The sequence below is a fragment of the Papaver somniferum genome, chromosome 6, assembly GCF_003573695.1.
Source record: "Papaver somniferum cultivar HN1 chromosome 6, ASM357369v1, whole genome shotgun sequence".
Lineage (NCBI taxonomy): Eukaryota > Viridiplantae > Streptophyta > Magnoliopsida > Ranunculales > Papaveraceae > Papaver > Papaver somniferum.
The window spans coordinates 94,885,171-94,901,581 of NC_039363.1; the positions used below are offsets into that span (position 1 = coordinate 94,885,171).

The 16,411-nt window shown below is 36.4% G+C and overlaps 2 protein-coding genes across 2 annotated transcripts; both read left to right on the forward strand.

Moving 5' to 3' along the window:
- The first annotated feature begins 6,002 nt into the window (after positions 1-6,002).
- LOC113285909 lies at positions 6,003-7,488 on the forward strand. Its single transcript, XM_026534644.1, has 2 exons — positions 6,003-6,246; positions 6,374-7,488. Exons 1-2 carry the CDS (start codon positions 6,216-6,218, stop codon positions 7,123-7,125), a joined length of 783 nt encoding a protein of 260 aa, XP_026390429.1. The 5' UTR covers positions 6,003-6,215; the 3' UTR covers positions 7,126-7,488.
- A 5,611-nt stretch (positions 7,489-13,099) lies between these two features.
- Positions 13,100-13,922, forward strand: LOC113285910 (agamous-like MADS-box protein AGL61). Its single transcript, XM_026534646.1, has one exon. It carries the CDS (start codon positions 13,109-13,111, stop codon positions 13,820-13,822), a length of 714 nt encoding a protein of 237 aa, XP_026390431.1. The 5' UTR covers positions 13,100-13,108; the 3' UTR covers positions 13,823-13,922.
- Positions 13,923-16,411: the final 2,489 nt, after the last annotated feature.

The following is a 16,411-nucleotide window of genomic DNA, read 5'->3' on the forward strand; positions in this document are numbered from 1 at the left end:
GTTGGAAACACACTCAGAATTCGATTTCATTGCTCAAAAATGGTTTACAAATGATGAAAAAGGAGAAATAATTCAAAACCGGGTTTGTAACAATTATATTTGTTACAAACCAAAGAACGATAAAGAGGATGTGTCACTGTTATTGTAGCTCTAAGACTGTCACTGAACAGTCGTTAATACTATAGCAAAATAAGACTGCTTCTTGAGGTCTTATGTTCTTCGTGTTCTTCAATGGCAGCAGCAGCAACAGGTTTCTCTGGTGGTTGTATTTCGCCTATGTGATGTTCCAAATCCTTCCCAACTCTCCGTCCCCTTGTACGCCTCCCATACTTCTCTTTTATACCCAACAAGACAAAGAAATCACGTGTAATAACTCTCATCAATTCTCTTTCCTTACTTGTAGCAGCACGAGAATAATTTCGATTTTCCCTCTTTTTTATCTCTTCCACACGCCTGCATCCTCCAAACATGCTGAGAATGAGTCTCCGGTGAAATAACACTCGTGCAAGAATGTTATCTACACATTATTTCCCGTGATATCTTTCACTCGAGCTATCCAGCCAAACTTAGTCGAACCACAAACCCATATGATGCATGTTAAGTCAAAACAAGCCGGACCAAAGAATTCCAACGATCTAATCTCGTTGAAACACCTCCACATCAAAACCAAAATATCCCACAGAATATCGAGTATTTATCACTTTCCTGTTTTATCAAAAACTGATTATCTGGCCCATCTCCGTTGAATTAAACCACCAGACTACGCCTGTTTCACTAAGTCAAGCCCAATCCAACCGAAATATCTGATTAAATCTCTTGAAAACTCGCTCCAATTCTCACGCAGTAATCTGCATTATTTTCCCTCCAAAATGGAAATTCAAAATGTAGAGGATGAAGTGCCCTGATCCAAAACACGGGCGCCTTTAACATCAAGGGTTGCCTGAGGGCGCCCTTATCCAAAACGAGGGTGCCTCTAACAACTTTTCGAGCCAAAATTTCCAAAAATGTTTATTTCCCAAAAATACCTACAAACACATTAAACACCAAAATAAGTACGAAATCGAGTGCCAACAATACAGAACACTGAGGACAGAGTAGACACAAAAATGTGTCTATCACACAATCCCACAAATCTTATTTTTCCCTCGGGATTCGAAAGAATCTACTAAGGAGTTATCCTTTGAGGCAAACCCAAGATTTTTGGCGTAATTCGAACCTTTGGAGGACATATCAATATGCGTTATCTTGAGATATACTTCTTAGGTCCTCATAGCACAGATTGCTACAAACACAGACTTATGAGGTCTTTAACGTGTTTGCCTGCTCTGATACCAATTGAAAATACAGGGGTCTAACAACCACACCCAACAATTCGTTTGGCAATCTGAGAGGACTTACTCCAATACACTTTATGGAGAATCAACTAGACAGTCAGACTCAATCTAGAATAAAGTAAATCAAAGAGTTTAATATCTCTAACTCTTAATTCAATCCGCAATCAGCAAATAAAAATCTGCGAGCCCGATTGAATATAAGAGGAGTAAACTTGAACGGTACCAAAGACCAATGTTCAAGGATTAATCAATCTCAATCAACAACCAAAGGTTGGATTTCCTAATTGATCGATACAACGCACATACTGTGATATTTCAATTATATAACAAAATATAATGCGGAAAAGAAATAACACAGACACCAGAATTTTGTTAACTAGGAAAAGGCAAATGTAGAAAACCCCCGGAACCTAGTCCAGTTTGAACACCACATTGTATTAAGCCGTTACGGACACTGGCCTACTTCCAATTAACTTCAGAATGTACTGTAGTTGAACCCTAATAAATCTCACACCGATTCAAGGTACAGTTCCGCTCCTTACGTCTCTGATCCCAGAAGGATACTATGCAACTTGATTCCGTTAGTTGATCTCACCCACAACCAAGAGTTGCTACGACCCAAAGTCGAAGACTTGATAGACAAATATGTCTCACATAGAAAAGTCTATTGAATTGAATAAATCTGTCTCCCACAGAAATACCCAAGAGTTTTTATTCCGTCTTTTGATAAAATCAAGGTGAACAGGAACCAATCGATAACCCGGACCTATATTCCCGAAGAACAACCTAGAATTATCAATCATCTCACAATAAACTTAATCTACTAGCGAAACAAGTTATCGAGGAATCAGAAACGATGAGACGAAGTTTGTTTTTTATTAATTTTCTATCTTGTCTATTGGAGATATAAAATCTCGAGCAAATTATTTCAATTGCACTTAACACGATAGAAACAGCAAGATCAGATCACGCAACTACAAAGATAATAGTTGGGTCTGGCTTCACAATCCCAATAAAGTCTTCAAGTCGTTAACCTACAGGGTATCGAGAAGAAACCTAAGGTTAAAGGAGAATCGAGTCCAGTTATGCAACTAGTAACACACATGAGGTGTGGGGATTAATCTTCCTAGTTGCTAGAGTTCTCCTTTATATAGTTTTCAAATCAGGGTTTGCAATCTAAGTTAGCTTAGTAACAAAGCATTCAATATTCACTGTTATATGAAAGACCTGATTCAACCAAGATAATATCTTTCAACCGTTAGATCGAACTTAGCTTGTTACACACGAATGAAATGTACCCACATTTAGGTTTATGTAACCGTACCTAAACGTGTACACCATGTTGGTTCACAAATAGTTAACCGAGGTTATCCATATGAATACTCTCATATCAACCTTATTCATCTTAACCATAACAAGTTCAAATGACTCAAATGAAACTAGTTAAAGAGTTGTTCAATTGTTTAGAAAACACAATTGAAATCAAATCGGTTTGCTTCACTTGAATCAATCATGGACATTATAGCTACCGTTTGCAAAGATTGCATTCCTTATGATTTAAATGTTTAAGTCCATGAACTGACCGACTTGACAAAGTAACCAGATTAAGTATGCGTACGGGTATCCGTACTTAAGCAACCAGATTTCATTTTATTAAGTTTCCAAACTCAGCAGAAATTTTCGGTTCGAAAACTTCCGCCAGCATACTTAAGGTGACAAAGTTAAGAGTTTGTCAAAACCAAACTCAGCAGAAATTCTCGGTTTGAGAAACTTTGATTTTGTTTTTAACTTTTTAGACTGTTTTACGGTTAGGTTCTTTTTTTTGCTAGCATAAAGATAAACTTATAATTAGATAACAATAAATCTCTAACCATAAACTAAAAAGAAACCAAACTGAAAAACCAATTACGGTTGGGTGGAAACGCAACCCAACCGTAGATTTGCTTACGGTCGGATTTGGTTGTTAGGTACCAACCGTAAATTAAACTACTAACAGGAAATTCAAGGATATATATTTAGTAACTAAAAATTCGTGAATTTAGTTTCAAGGATATATGCATATTCAACTAAATATATGCATATTTAGTTTGATAATGTGTATACAGTAACTAAAAATCCGTGAATTCAAGGATATATGCATATTTAGTTTATTTAGGAATTTCAGATTTCTTTGGTACGAGACTAATCACTTTCCTTACTTATTTCCACGAGACTAAAAATCTCCACAAGACTGATTCCTTTCCTATTTCTAGATTTTATTACCATATAGTATCTTTTGTTACCTAAACTCCGGTGAATAAAGATTAATAACATGTTAATGCACAAAAAATCCAACAGTAAATCAAAATTTTATGAAAGAATTATAATTCAGGATATTTTACGGTTAGATTTTTTGAGAGTCGAACCCAACCGTAAATAGGTTTACGGTTAGAAACCTAACCGTAATAACACGTACAATTTCTTTTTTATTTAGGGCGTTCTTTTATATACCCCTATAAAATACTAACGGTATCCCCATTAGTTAGTTATGGTAGTTTTAATTTGGTTAACATGAAAATCATGAAATTATTCAAAATTTTGAGATTGATACCCCCTTTCAAAAATTTATTATACAACCATATATATAGACGTAAAATTATATTTCTAAATACGCAAAATATTTCTTCCAAATATAGAACATTATTTTGACTGTGAGATTAATTGTGAGATTATATACTAAAAATTTTATATCTCATGGAAGAACATAGAAAACCCTAGCTAGGTAAATCAACTATGAAATCGTTAGAATCCCATTTGGAAGGTCCGTGGATTGAATCATATTAAGATGAACCGTAAGGCATTTTATCAAATCATGTTTAAACAAAACCCACAAATCAAAATCTCTTTAGAATCCTTAAATTACAATCGATTGCAAAGAAAATCTTTAAGGCATTTTATCAAACGAAGAAGGTATGTTGTACAAAACAATAAGTTTTCAAATTAGGCTAAATAAAGTATAACATAAAATTAATATCAATGATCATGAGTTCATGAATCATGATTGTTTTATTGATAACCTCTACAAACTATTCATTTTAATTCTCCTCATCCATCACTATTGATACAGTAACAAGAAATTAACCAGACGAAAATTTTTATTCCCAAAGAAGAGAACTAAAAAACCAAGATTAGGATTTTTTGCGAGCTAACATTAGCTTCAGACATTCCATTGTTTTGTGTAGAGGAAGTGAACAAATTCCAAAAGAAAATTTAAAGTTCGAGACTTTTACAAAGAGAAGGAAGAAGAACAAAAACTCTGTAATAAAGATGGGTTTGTGTTTTTATTTCTGATTTGTTATTCAGGGGTATAATTATTTTTTGAATTTGATGGGGTAGGTAGATAAATGTTGGGAGTATATAGATAAAGGGGTATAGTTAGTATTTCTGGGGTATATAGAAGAACACCCTTTATTTATTTACGGTTAGAATTCATAAAATTTGTTTATTTTTGCGTATGTTTAATGGAGATTTTTATCAACGATTGTTAGTTTTTTGAGTTGATGAAAGAGAGATAGAAAAAATAGGGAAGGTAAAAATAGAGAAAGTGTAGAAGAAGAGGATTAGTTGAATTAAAATTAGGTTTTGATTTTAGATTTTAGGTTTTTATTTTAGATGGAGGATAACTTAGACATTTATTATTATATCAAGACATCTCATAGCTAGCTTTTTAGTCATTAGGAATCCAAATGAAGCCCTTCTATTGAAATGTGACGTCCCAATAATAAAAAGGAGAATCGATTGCTTAATCAAATTTGGATATTACTTCTTATTATACTTGCTTATTGCCATGGATTAAACAATCTTTGTGATTTTTCTAACAAAATTTGCACTTGCACAGATTTTTACGTTCTTGCTTGGAACAGTCGACACAACTTGCTATGGCTTGGCCACCATAATCATTGATACACCGATCCTTGCAATCCTTAAAGTCATCATTGGTACACGCCGATACCCATGTCATCGTGCAAGGTTCATCTTGATTCAATATGGCTTTTCCATCTACATGTCGATTTCAGAAGAAATAAGAAAGCAAATTAAGACCATATATACAAAAAAAACCTTACTGGTGCAGAGATGGTAAAATCGTTAAAAGTTTAATCACCAATTAACCTATTATTATGGATTAAATAAGAAAAATAAGTGTATATTCACCTGCAAAGAAAATTGAAAGAACCAAGAAAAAGCATAAGATGAGAGTGTTCTTCATAGCCATCCTCTTTAGTTCTCTCCACAGAAACAAAATAACCTATGTTGTTTGTTTGTTTGTGTTGTGGTAAAGAAAATTTACTTTGGAAAGTATTCTTATAGGAGAAACATAATCCTAAATGGTGTGCTCTTATTCTCTTAGTAAAAGAGAATCTCAAAATTTAATTTGGGAGTATCTTTTAATAAATGCAGTTGATTAATAAAATTAATGCTTCAAAAAGGAAAAAGATTAATGTCATGAATAACTGGGATCGAATTCCAGCAGCCACACTTAAATTTTAACAGCATGGTCCAGTGGTCAAGGAGTCAAATAGCCCGAGTCCGAAAGTCCACTCCAGACTCCAGAGCGAGCACAAGTTCTAGGCTTCTAGCTAGCTCTGACAGAGATATCATTTTATTTTATTTTTAGATTTCTTGATTTGATGATGATAGTTTCCGAACACCTTCTTCGGTAATATCCCCTGACTTAGGCATTTTTTAAGGACATAGAAATTCTTCTCTATACGACTAAGCTACAATCAAATCTCAACAAACTTCACCAAACCCTTCGTCCTCTCTTTTCAATCCATCTCTAATGGCAATATCATCAACATCAACCAAATCACCACCTGATCAACTTCAAAACCCAAGACGAGTATGTTTCTCCTTCGCTGCTTACGCGAAAAAGGTAATTTCTCACTTAAGAACATGCGAAATTCATATAACAGAAGGATTAACCGATGATGAATTATCTTCCATTGAGAATTCATTTGGTTTTGTATTCCCTCCTGATCTTCGTTCGATTCTTAATGAAGGGTTACCGACTGGCCCTGAATTTCCTAACTGGAGATCATCGTCACATCAGCAACTCAAAATCTTGATCAATCTTCCGATTCTGGGGATTTGCAGAGAAATATCTAAAAGAAACTTATGGTTTCGGATATGGGGTAATCGACCTGATGATCCAAATAATGCATTAACATTTGCTAAACATTTATTAAAGAAAGCTCCAGTCTTGATTCCCATTTACAGAAATTATTACATTCCTTCGAGTCCGAATCTAGCTGGAAATCCTGTTATTTTTGTCAAAGATGAAAATTTACGATACTCTGGTTTCGACATTGTTGGGTTTTTTCATGAGATTAGTGAATGCTGTCAAATCATTAACATTGCTGAAGTTTCAAAGAAGGTGATGAAATGTCCTTCTACTTGGGGCGGAGATAAGAAGATTGAGTTCTGGTCTGAGTTGATTGAATGTAGTGTTGAGAATCAAGGGTGGAGGTTGAAATTAGAAGACAAGTTTGAGGAAATGAGAAAGAGTTTGAAAAGTGGTGGATGGTCTGATGACGAAGTTAGAGAAATGATCACAACAACGACGACAAAAACAATTGATCATAAAAATGATTTAGATGTTCGATTTTTGAAAGATAAAGAGACATTGAATCAGTATTTGAGGTTATTGTCTGTCAGATTAGTTGGTTCAGGTTGGAGTAGAGAAGATGCTTTGCATGCTCTAGGATTTATTCATGAAGAAGATGCTAATTCAAATGGCCCAGACGAAGTTTGAACATTCACGGCCGAGCTGCCCCGGTTGTGCTTGTCCACGGATGGCCGGTGGCTGAGCTACGCCGGTGCTTCACGGTCTACAATCGGCCTTGATACTTACAAGCGATGTTAAATTGGGAAACTTGGGGTAAAGATAAAGATTTTTTGTTTTTGTTTTTTTGTATGATTTCTTGAAGCATTCATTGCAGAAAAGCAACCAATGGCCGATGGAATAAAGTCATTCCATAAAGGCCGATTTAACCCCCCTGAAATTTGATTATTTGTGTGTGTTCCTGTAAATGAGCTACAGAAATTCACAGTGAATATTGGGTTTACAAAGTTGCTGAAAACTTGGTTGGCTTGTAAGCATTACCATGTGGCATGTAGAGCAAAATTTTTGGCTGGCTTGTAAACGGTACCATGTGCACGTGGCATGTGGGATGAAGTCATTCACAAATTTCCGTGGATTATAATTTACCTGCCATCGTTGAAACGAAGTCATATTAAAACGAAATGCTCATAAATGATTCCCGGTCTCTCTGTTTACCTTTATGATGCTCCTAGCGTAGACTCTATAAAGGTCACATTGCTTAGCATTTTCGCATTGTTTAGTTGGTTTTAATCGTTAAGTTTGGATTAAAAAACTAGATTTGCTTAGACACCAACCTATAAAATTTCACTATCTTCAAAATGTCAATTTGATGGGTCAGTTCTGAATTTTCTGATCATCAAGTTGATATAAAATTGTCACATTATCGGCTTTTTATCGCGCGTATTTTGAATCTCGCGGTGACTTGTGTATAAAGCAGGGGTCGGTCGTCTCATGGCATGCAACGATACACTATATACGATAATCTTTGGGATATAAAGTAAGAACTTTTAACCGATATGATAATGTGGATCGTGACAATGAGAAACGTACAAGGTAGAACCCAAAAGCAAAGTCGCCTCATGGGGAAAGCCCATAACTATGATCATGCTTTGGGAATAAGAAGTGAAGATTTATTGAAGAAGCAATTAAAGGTATCTAAACAAATATTTGCAAGTGCAAATTGGTTCCTAAGAAAAGGGGAAAAACTCTTTGGAATATCAAGTGCAGTATATCTAATGAAGACTCGCCATCTCATTTTTTTTTTCTCTCCGTGGTCTGTGTCTTCGTTGCTAATTTCCGCCACATAAGTACTAGGCAGCATTAGGTGAAACTAAGCTTTCAAAATAATTCACTCTGCTAATGAACTCTATGCCACACAAATTTAGCTTTTTAGCACTTCCATGTCTTAGGTCATACAACGCTAGATAACCAGAGGCATCACAGCAGAACAGAATCTTCACCCCCCCTTCCTGAAAGACTACACAGGCTTCAAACGTGGGGGATATTTCATAATTCTCTCATGGGGTATGATGTCATGTAGTTTAGTCCAAGATTCACCAACTCCATAATTTTGCATCACCCAAACTTCAAAACAAACTTTAACGGCATTATTAACAACTACACAAAGGCACTCATCCAAAACTCCCATAATATGAAATATATTATGCTTATTCTCTAAAAGTTCCTTTTTTTGTTGCAATTCATTAAACTTCTCATTGCTGATATCAAAAGAGATTATGAACAAGTTGTGTTTGTCATGCACTTCGCCAAACCAGTGTAGAGCTCCATTAACGAGCACCCCACTATATAGTAAACTTATAAGGCACAATTCGAGTCTTCCGTACATTTGATCTTAGGGTTAAGTGACAAAATGTCCTAAAATGGACCCCAAGGTTGTGAAAATGTCCCGTTTTTAGGTAAAAGATTAAAATGTCCCATTATGTTAGTTTTGGGGCTTTTTGATTAAAATTGGGCATCTTGACCGGTCAACGGAGTTTTGAAATTCCATTTTTATCCTTCTTAATCAAAACGCCCCAATCCGCCACTACCACCGCCACCACCAAACGAACAACCACCAACCACCACCGCTGCCACCACCACCGCTACCACCACTACCACTAGAACAACCACCATCGCCACCGCCGCCACCATCATCACCGCCACCACCATTATCACCATCGCCGCCACCACCACCACCATCACCGCCACCACCACCGCCACTATAACCATCGCTACCACCACCAATACCACCGCACCACCACCACCACCACCTGAATCCTAAATTATGAACCCCAAACTCTGAACCCTAAGCCTTGAACGCTAAATATTAAACATTGAACCCTGAATGAACAATGTTACAATGTACCTTAAAGGGCAATTTCGACTACTTAAATCTCCATAACGGAAAATCTAACGAAATGGGGCATTTTAATCTTTTTTCTAATGTCCGTGGCATTTTCACAACCTTGAAATCCATTTTGGGGCATTTTATCACTTAACCCTTGATCTTAACGTAAAGACTGCGATCAAAGAAGTGTTCATCCTGGGTCCATAAGCGTCCCCCACAATATCTATTATATCGATTATCGTGTAATCATCAGACTTACGATCATAACCAAAACCTCGTACATATCCACATCCCCTCTCATATTTATCTATTTTCCTGTACTTTTTAGTGGCTGGATTCCAAAGACAAGCAAAACTCCTTGCATTGTTCTCCAAGAAAACGAGCCCATTACAAGAACCAGCCAACTCAGCTGCACAATCTAAAGTTTTTAATGGGTAGCTTATTTCAACAATATTATTTCTGACTTCATTCATTAAGGGCAACTTCTATGGAGAAAAAAATCATCCATATCTTTGTGATAGTGCACATCTTATGGATCAAAAAGTGCGTCTATAGATAATTTTAACATCCATATGTTTGTTAGGTCAAGAGGGTACTCCTCAAATCAGTGGAGGGAGTTGTAGAGAGTCCATCCAGTCATTGGATGACCGGATACCCCATCCGGACACTAAGTGTTCTGATCAATATTTGTTTTTTATTTTTTTTATTCTCATCCGGTCACTTAATGACCGGATGGAGTTTTTCATTTTTTGACTGAAATCAATTAGGACGATATATATGTTGCTGATTCAATTTAGTGTTACGGATTGAAAAATAGGACATGTTGCAACGTTTATAACAGTTAATGATTCGATTAAGTGTTTTTCTCAAATCAGAAACACTTTATATTTGTTGCAAAATGTCACCTGCTGACAGATGGATTAATCTTTTTGATTTTTCATCATAGTGGGTTTTATTTCCACTCTTTGATGAAGGTCCACATATATGTGGATACTCCTTAAGTTATGGATGATTTTACCTCCATATCATAAGAGTTGCCCTAATAACGGATCATAACCGATGGAATATAATACGTATTTTCCTCGACTCTTGTCGTAAGTATTAAGCATTAGACTAAGGTTTTCCTTTTGGATAATAAGAATAAGGTGTGTCTTAACCAAATTAGGGAAAGAAATTAGTGAAAACCAAAATTTGCAAACACACTTACGTACAAATGTGGATTATACTGGTAGCCTTGCGAGGATCTCAAGATAGACATCTTCAGGAAAGCTTGACATTGATGCTAGCTTCTCCTTTTCAGGTCTAGAGCGAGCATTAAACTAGGGTTTTGATTTTGAGCTCGGAGATGAGAGAACACTTCTCTTTAAACAATATATAAGTACGTACTGGGTTTACTTATATTTTTGAATGGGATGAAAAAACTATCTAGCTAGGCTACTAAGTTAGGTAGTTCTTATTGAACCCTGATTTTGGGCATACCTAAATCTTTCTAGGCATACAAAACAATAGTCCCATCTTGGGGTGACCTTATAAGGGGTATCCTATGAGTAGTTCAATTACCTATATACCTTTAATACAAAAATCTAAAATCAGTTTTCTAAAAAATCAAAATCAGTTTCCCTTAACATCTCTTCTTCCTCCTCCTCCTCTAGCCGAACTCTTCCCCCTCCTGCGAAAAAAATAAATCATCATCGTGATTAATTGTCGATTCGTAAAAATTTGATCTTCGATTAAAATCAACCACATAATGACTCATACAAAGAAAAGCAGGGACTAGGAAAACCAAATCGTCTTCTAATCCCTCAATTGAAGAAGAAGAACCAATTGAAGATGAAGGTGTAGAAACTGAAAATCAACCACCAATTGAACCAGAAATTGAACCAACTGCATCTCCAACTCCGGAAATGAGGATAAGAAAATAAGTTTGACAAACCCAATCTCCTATTTGTTGTTTTTCATCGATTAAATGACGGTTACAGTGTTGGGTTCGGCTCAAAATTGAGTTGCATTTTTAGCCGAACTATTCTTCACAAAAGCTTCTTGTAAGTGTATATGAATAGTTCGGCATGAAATTTCATGAAATTTCAAGCCGAACCTAGTCACATATAGAGATGCATAGGGGTTCGGCGTATTCGATAATCATAATATGTGCCGAACCTAGCACATTTACGAGGTTCGGCTATTACGATATTCCCAATATGTGCCGAACCAATAACAATATTTTAACCCAAAAAATAACAAATGGATGTTCGGCTCATACGATTTTCGAAATATAAGTCGAACCAGTAATTAATATTTTTTTTCCGGGCTATTTAGGATGTTGTTCGGCTTACTGTGAAACTTTCATATAAGCCGAACTAGTGTCTAGCAAAAGGGTTGGAATTGAAAATTATAGGTTCGGCGCATGCAGTAAACAGATTCAGTGAGCGAACCGTTCATCAATTGGTAGATTCGGTTCATAGATATGAGCCGAACCTCAACTTGTTTCGCCGAACCATGATCCAAAAAATCATCTAAACAACCTTTATAATTCTGAAAATTATCTTAATCACTAAACAAAATATTTAATCACTAATCAATATTACTAACACTAATACGTAAAGGGCAGATTTGTCATTAAAAAAAATTGGGTTAAGGGGTAATCTGATTTTGCTATTTCACAACCTTTTTTGTCTTTATGCAATATGCCTAGTAAGATTTCAGTATGCCCAAAATGAGGATTCTTCTTATTCGGCATCATGGATCTGTTTGTTGAACTCGGTTTCATGGCCGACCGGCAATCATTAAGATGGGTCATCTAAAAACTCATTTGGTATAGCACTAAGTTCTTACGGTGATATTCAGCCATATCAACATGTTTTTACGTCTAGGCTCGGGGACCGACAGTTTCCATGGTTGATATTTTACAAGTGAGGCAAGGACTTGAAGAGAGGAGCCAAAGAGGTATGAAAAAACACGGTAAGACAGATATACCTCGAAGCCTTTCAAATATTATCTATTACAGTATCAAGCGATCAGCCTTCTTTATAAGCACGGGGTTATTTCTTTGAGGCAGTACATCTTTCTTGTTCATTTTATATGAATCGAGAATAATTTACTTAATTAGCTGGCTAGAGTCGCTAGACGGTTTCGCGCAATGCCATGCCATGGCATACCGCATAGCTAAGCATATTCATCGTCTGTGCAATGCATCTGGAAACACGGACTTTATGATATACTAGTTGTCAAAGTTATGATGATCCAACAAAAAATGACCAAAACCAGACTATTATTAATCATCATCTTCCATTTCAGACTCTAAGATAGATTCCTAAGCTTTAAGTTCAATTAGTTCTAGGATTTTCTATCAAGATAATTCCATTTCAACACAGATTTTCTTTTACTACCTACCTTAAATTTCATCAGTTAAAAACTTGCCCATTATGGTGCTAATTAAAGGTCATGAATATAAGCGTTTAGAAAAGGAAGGTCAACAAAATAATTACATGCATCATGCACATAATTACTCCATCACTCACTAGATAAGATTTGTTTAAGTTTGATTACTTTGAATATGGTAAGTAAAAACTTTTTTACGGTAAGAAAAATGAATTAACACTCTAATTATTCAATTAATGTATGAAATTAAATTAGACAACTATTATTTGTAAAGGAAAATTCATTACATGCATAAAAGTCTCGAGTCTCGACCCTTTATATCCCCATCTCTTAAACGCCACATTGTCACCACTCCAAGAGAAGAAGAAAAAAACACAAAAAATTACCCCAAATTTCATTTCAATCATCATGGCAGTGACAAGAAAACCAAGCATGGGAAGACAAAAGATTGAGATCAAGAGAATTGAGAAAGAAGATGCAAGACAAGTTACTTTCTCAAAACGCAGAGGAGGTCTTATAAAGAAGGCTCATGAGCTTTGTACCCTTTGTGGGGCTGAAATCGCCATTATCGTGTTCTCGCCTGCTGGAAAACCTTTTTCTTTCATACATCCTGAATCTGTAATCGATCGTTACCTCTCGGGGAATTCTCTTCAGGAGAACATGACTCCAACTCCACTTGTCTCGGCTCATCGTGATGCCAAAATTCGTGAACTCAATAAAGAATATACTGAAGCACTTAACAAGTTGGAAGCCGAGAAAAAAAGAGGAGCCGCGTTGAAAAAGATGAAGAAAGCAAGTAGGAAACAGTTTTGGTGGGATCCTATTGATGATCTAGGGGTACATGAGTTGGAGCAATTGAGTAGCGCTATTGATGAACTCAAAAATCAGGTTGCTGAGCGAGCCGATGAATTATTGCTCGGTTCTTCTAGTTCGATGTCATTTTTACCGGGGAACAATTCTTCAAATGGAATGAGTAGTACATCGCATAGTGAATATAGTTCTACTACTACTTATGAAACAAAGCCAGCTATTCCAAACCATCAGATCCTCACTTCTTCTCTCCCTCATCACGGATCATATGGCACTGGCTTTGGTTTTTATGGACGCAATGGTCTTTATTAAGAATCAGCTCATCCTCTTCGCTGATCTCATGGTCTCTATGAGCCAGTGTCATTCTTATTACCTTAATGTAATACTTGTTCTCGTGTTCGTTTTTGCTCATTTCTGTCACAGGTTTGTATTGTTTAATTGTTTGGTCATTTAGTTTCAAAAGTTGTTTTTTGTTGTACTTGAATTTTGAGTACATTCCTAATGTACTCATCGATGTAATAAAACGTGTGCATTTGTTGCAACGGTGTCTACTTCTGAATGCATCTTCCTTTCTAGTGCCAGTGCTGTGTAGATGTGCGCCACTGCCAGATCTACGCAACATTGCAACCCACATGCTAGTACGGAGTGCTAAAGCATGCAAGATTTTGCGAGAATGAAAAATTCAACACCCTGAAATGTCTGTGAAGTCTCGATCCAAAAGCCCGAACCGTTCCTACAAATACAACTTTACATATGCCAACAAATGCAGGCATAGAGGGGATCGTTACCAAATTATAAATGTGTCCTATCCATGAACCAAAAACTGTATGTTGACCAGCTAATATATACCTTACGCTTGCGGCATGAAAAGTTCAACCAATTCACCATATATTAACAAGGTGATATTTTCAGCAGTAATAAACCGGGAAATGGTAAACAAAAGTGAGCTAATTCTTTAGTGTGAATAAATTACGAACATCATTCTAAAAAATCAACCTTTTAAATATATAGAAAAATATTTTTCTTAATCAAAAAAAAAAGTACTGATAAAATAAAAGGTACAAGAGATCACGTAAACAACCATTAACGCTCCTTTAAACCATAGTTATTCAACCAAGCTGGGACGCTTTAACAGATATAGGATAAAACCCCAATCTAGACCCGCCTATTTGGGAAGCATCTAACCATGAATATCCCTCAAATTGGATACACACTTTTATGAGGAGATTTCCACTCATTCATAATTCCTTTGATTATAACCATAATTCCTCTGCAAGTTTTTTCTGGGTTGCTAGGAGTTATCAGCGAGGAGCGGTAAGTTTTTACTGTTTCCGCTTTTGGTTTAGGAGGTGTTTGCGGTTTTTAAATTGTAACGGAACCCTCATGGTCGTTTGTGGATGTTGTTGTGCGCTTAGAGCAACTGCAATGGACGAGTAAACCCAAATTTTCAGTCGAGTGGGCTGGCGTAGTGGGACGGATCATCGATCAAAATTTGATCAAAGAGTAAAATCCAGACCAAATTTGGTCTGCGATCAAGACCAAATCCAAATATACTCGGGCGTTGATATAATCTCCGCTACACATCAGGCGTTGATATAATCTCCGCCATTCATGGGGCGTTGATATAATGTCCGCTACACAAGGAGCGTTGATATAATGTACGCCTGAAACGGGGCGTTGGTTAAATGTACGCCCGATGGGGCGTTCATAAACTTAACGCGCGAAATGGGGCGTTCATATACTTAACGCCCCACTCCATTTTCAACTTCACAATTTATGAAACTTGCATGGGGCGGGCTTTATACCTCCGCCCCATTTTTTTTTTTTTTTGTTTCTGAAGCGTATACTATACCAACGCCCCACTCGGGCGTTATCTTTACCAACGCCTGATTCCAGGCGTAATGTTTATCAATGCGTGACCAAATATACTCTTTTCCCACTATGCCACATGACGGACTAAACCCAAATTTGGTCTTTTTTTTTAGTCTTTGGTCTTTGGTTATACTCGCACCACCGTGGACGCTCTTATAACCTGTAAACTTTTTCAATATACTTATGTTTGCCGAGGAAAAAAAATAAAAAATAAAATAATTTCTTGATTATAAATGAAAAAGAATCAAGCTGGTGGCTTTTGGGCAATTAATTCACATGCCCCACTCACGAACCTATGACACATGCTATCATGTTAAAACAATTATGTCAGCTTTTCACTGGTCTTGGAGTAGAGAAGGAAAAAACAGCACAGAAAAGCCAAACAATCAGCGGAGTTTGGATCTGACACTAACCTGCTTGAGTTCCAAGGATTCTAAATCTTCTAGCTGAAACAAGAAATATACGCATTATCAAAACAAAGACAACTTGATGATGTCTAGAAAATCGAGCTATTTGCTTAGCTATCTTCTGAGACGGTAGTTAGAGAAACTTATAAGCTTAAACTCAGCATGAAAGAAATCACTTTATTGGATCTTCTAAGCTTCCGAGCAACCTGGGTCTGAGAGTTACCTATTTAACGAGTTTTGAAAGGGGATTCATCAACTGGATGGTTGGTAATAATTGTTAGGTTGTCGGTGAGGAGTTTGTGTTTAAGATAAACTCAAACTTGTAATGGCGGGTCAGTTTGGGTTTCCGATTAATGGTCGGTCAGTTTGGGTTTGGGATAACCCAAACCTTGTCGGTCATAAACTTTGTGATAAACCCTATTGTTTACTTGATCCTAAATTCTAGGACCTTAATAGCTAAGTTAAGGAAACTCTATTCTTGTAGCATAAGTAATGTTACTCCTATAAAAGGAGGCCTAAGCTATGAGTTCTCAAAGAAATTCTCATTTGAGATGTGAGGAACTCATCTCACCTTTTGGGGTGGATGTGAGAGACCAATAATGGTGGATTAGTATATCATTAT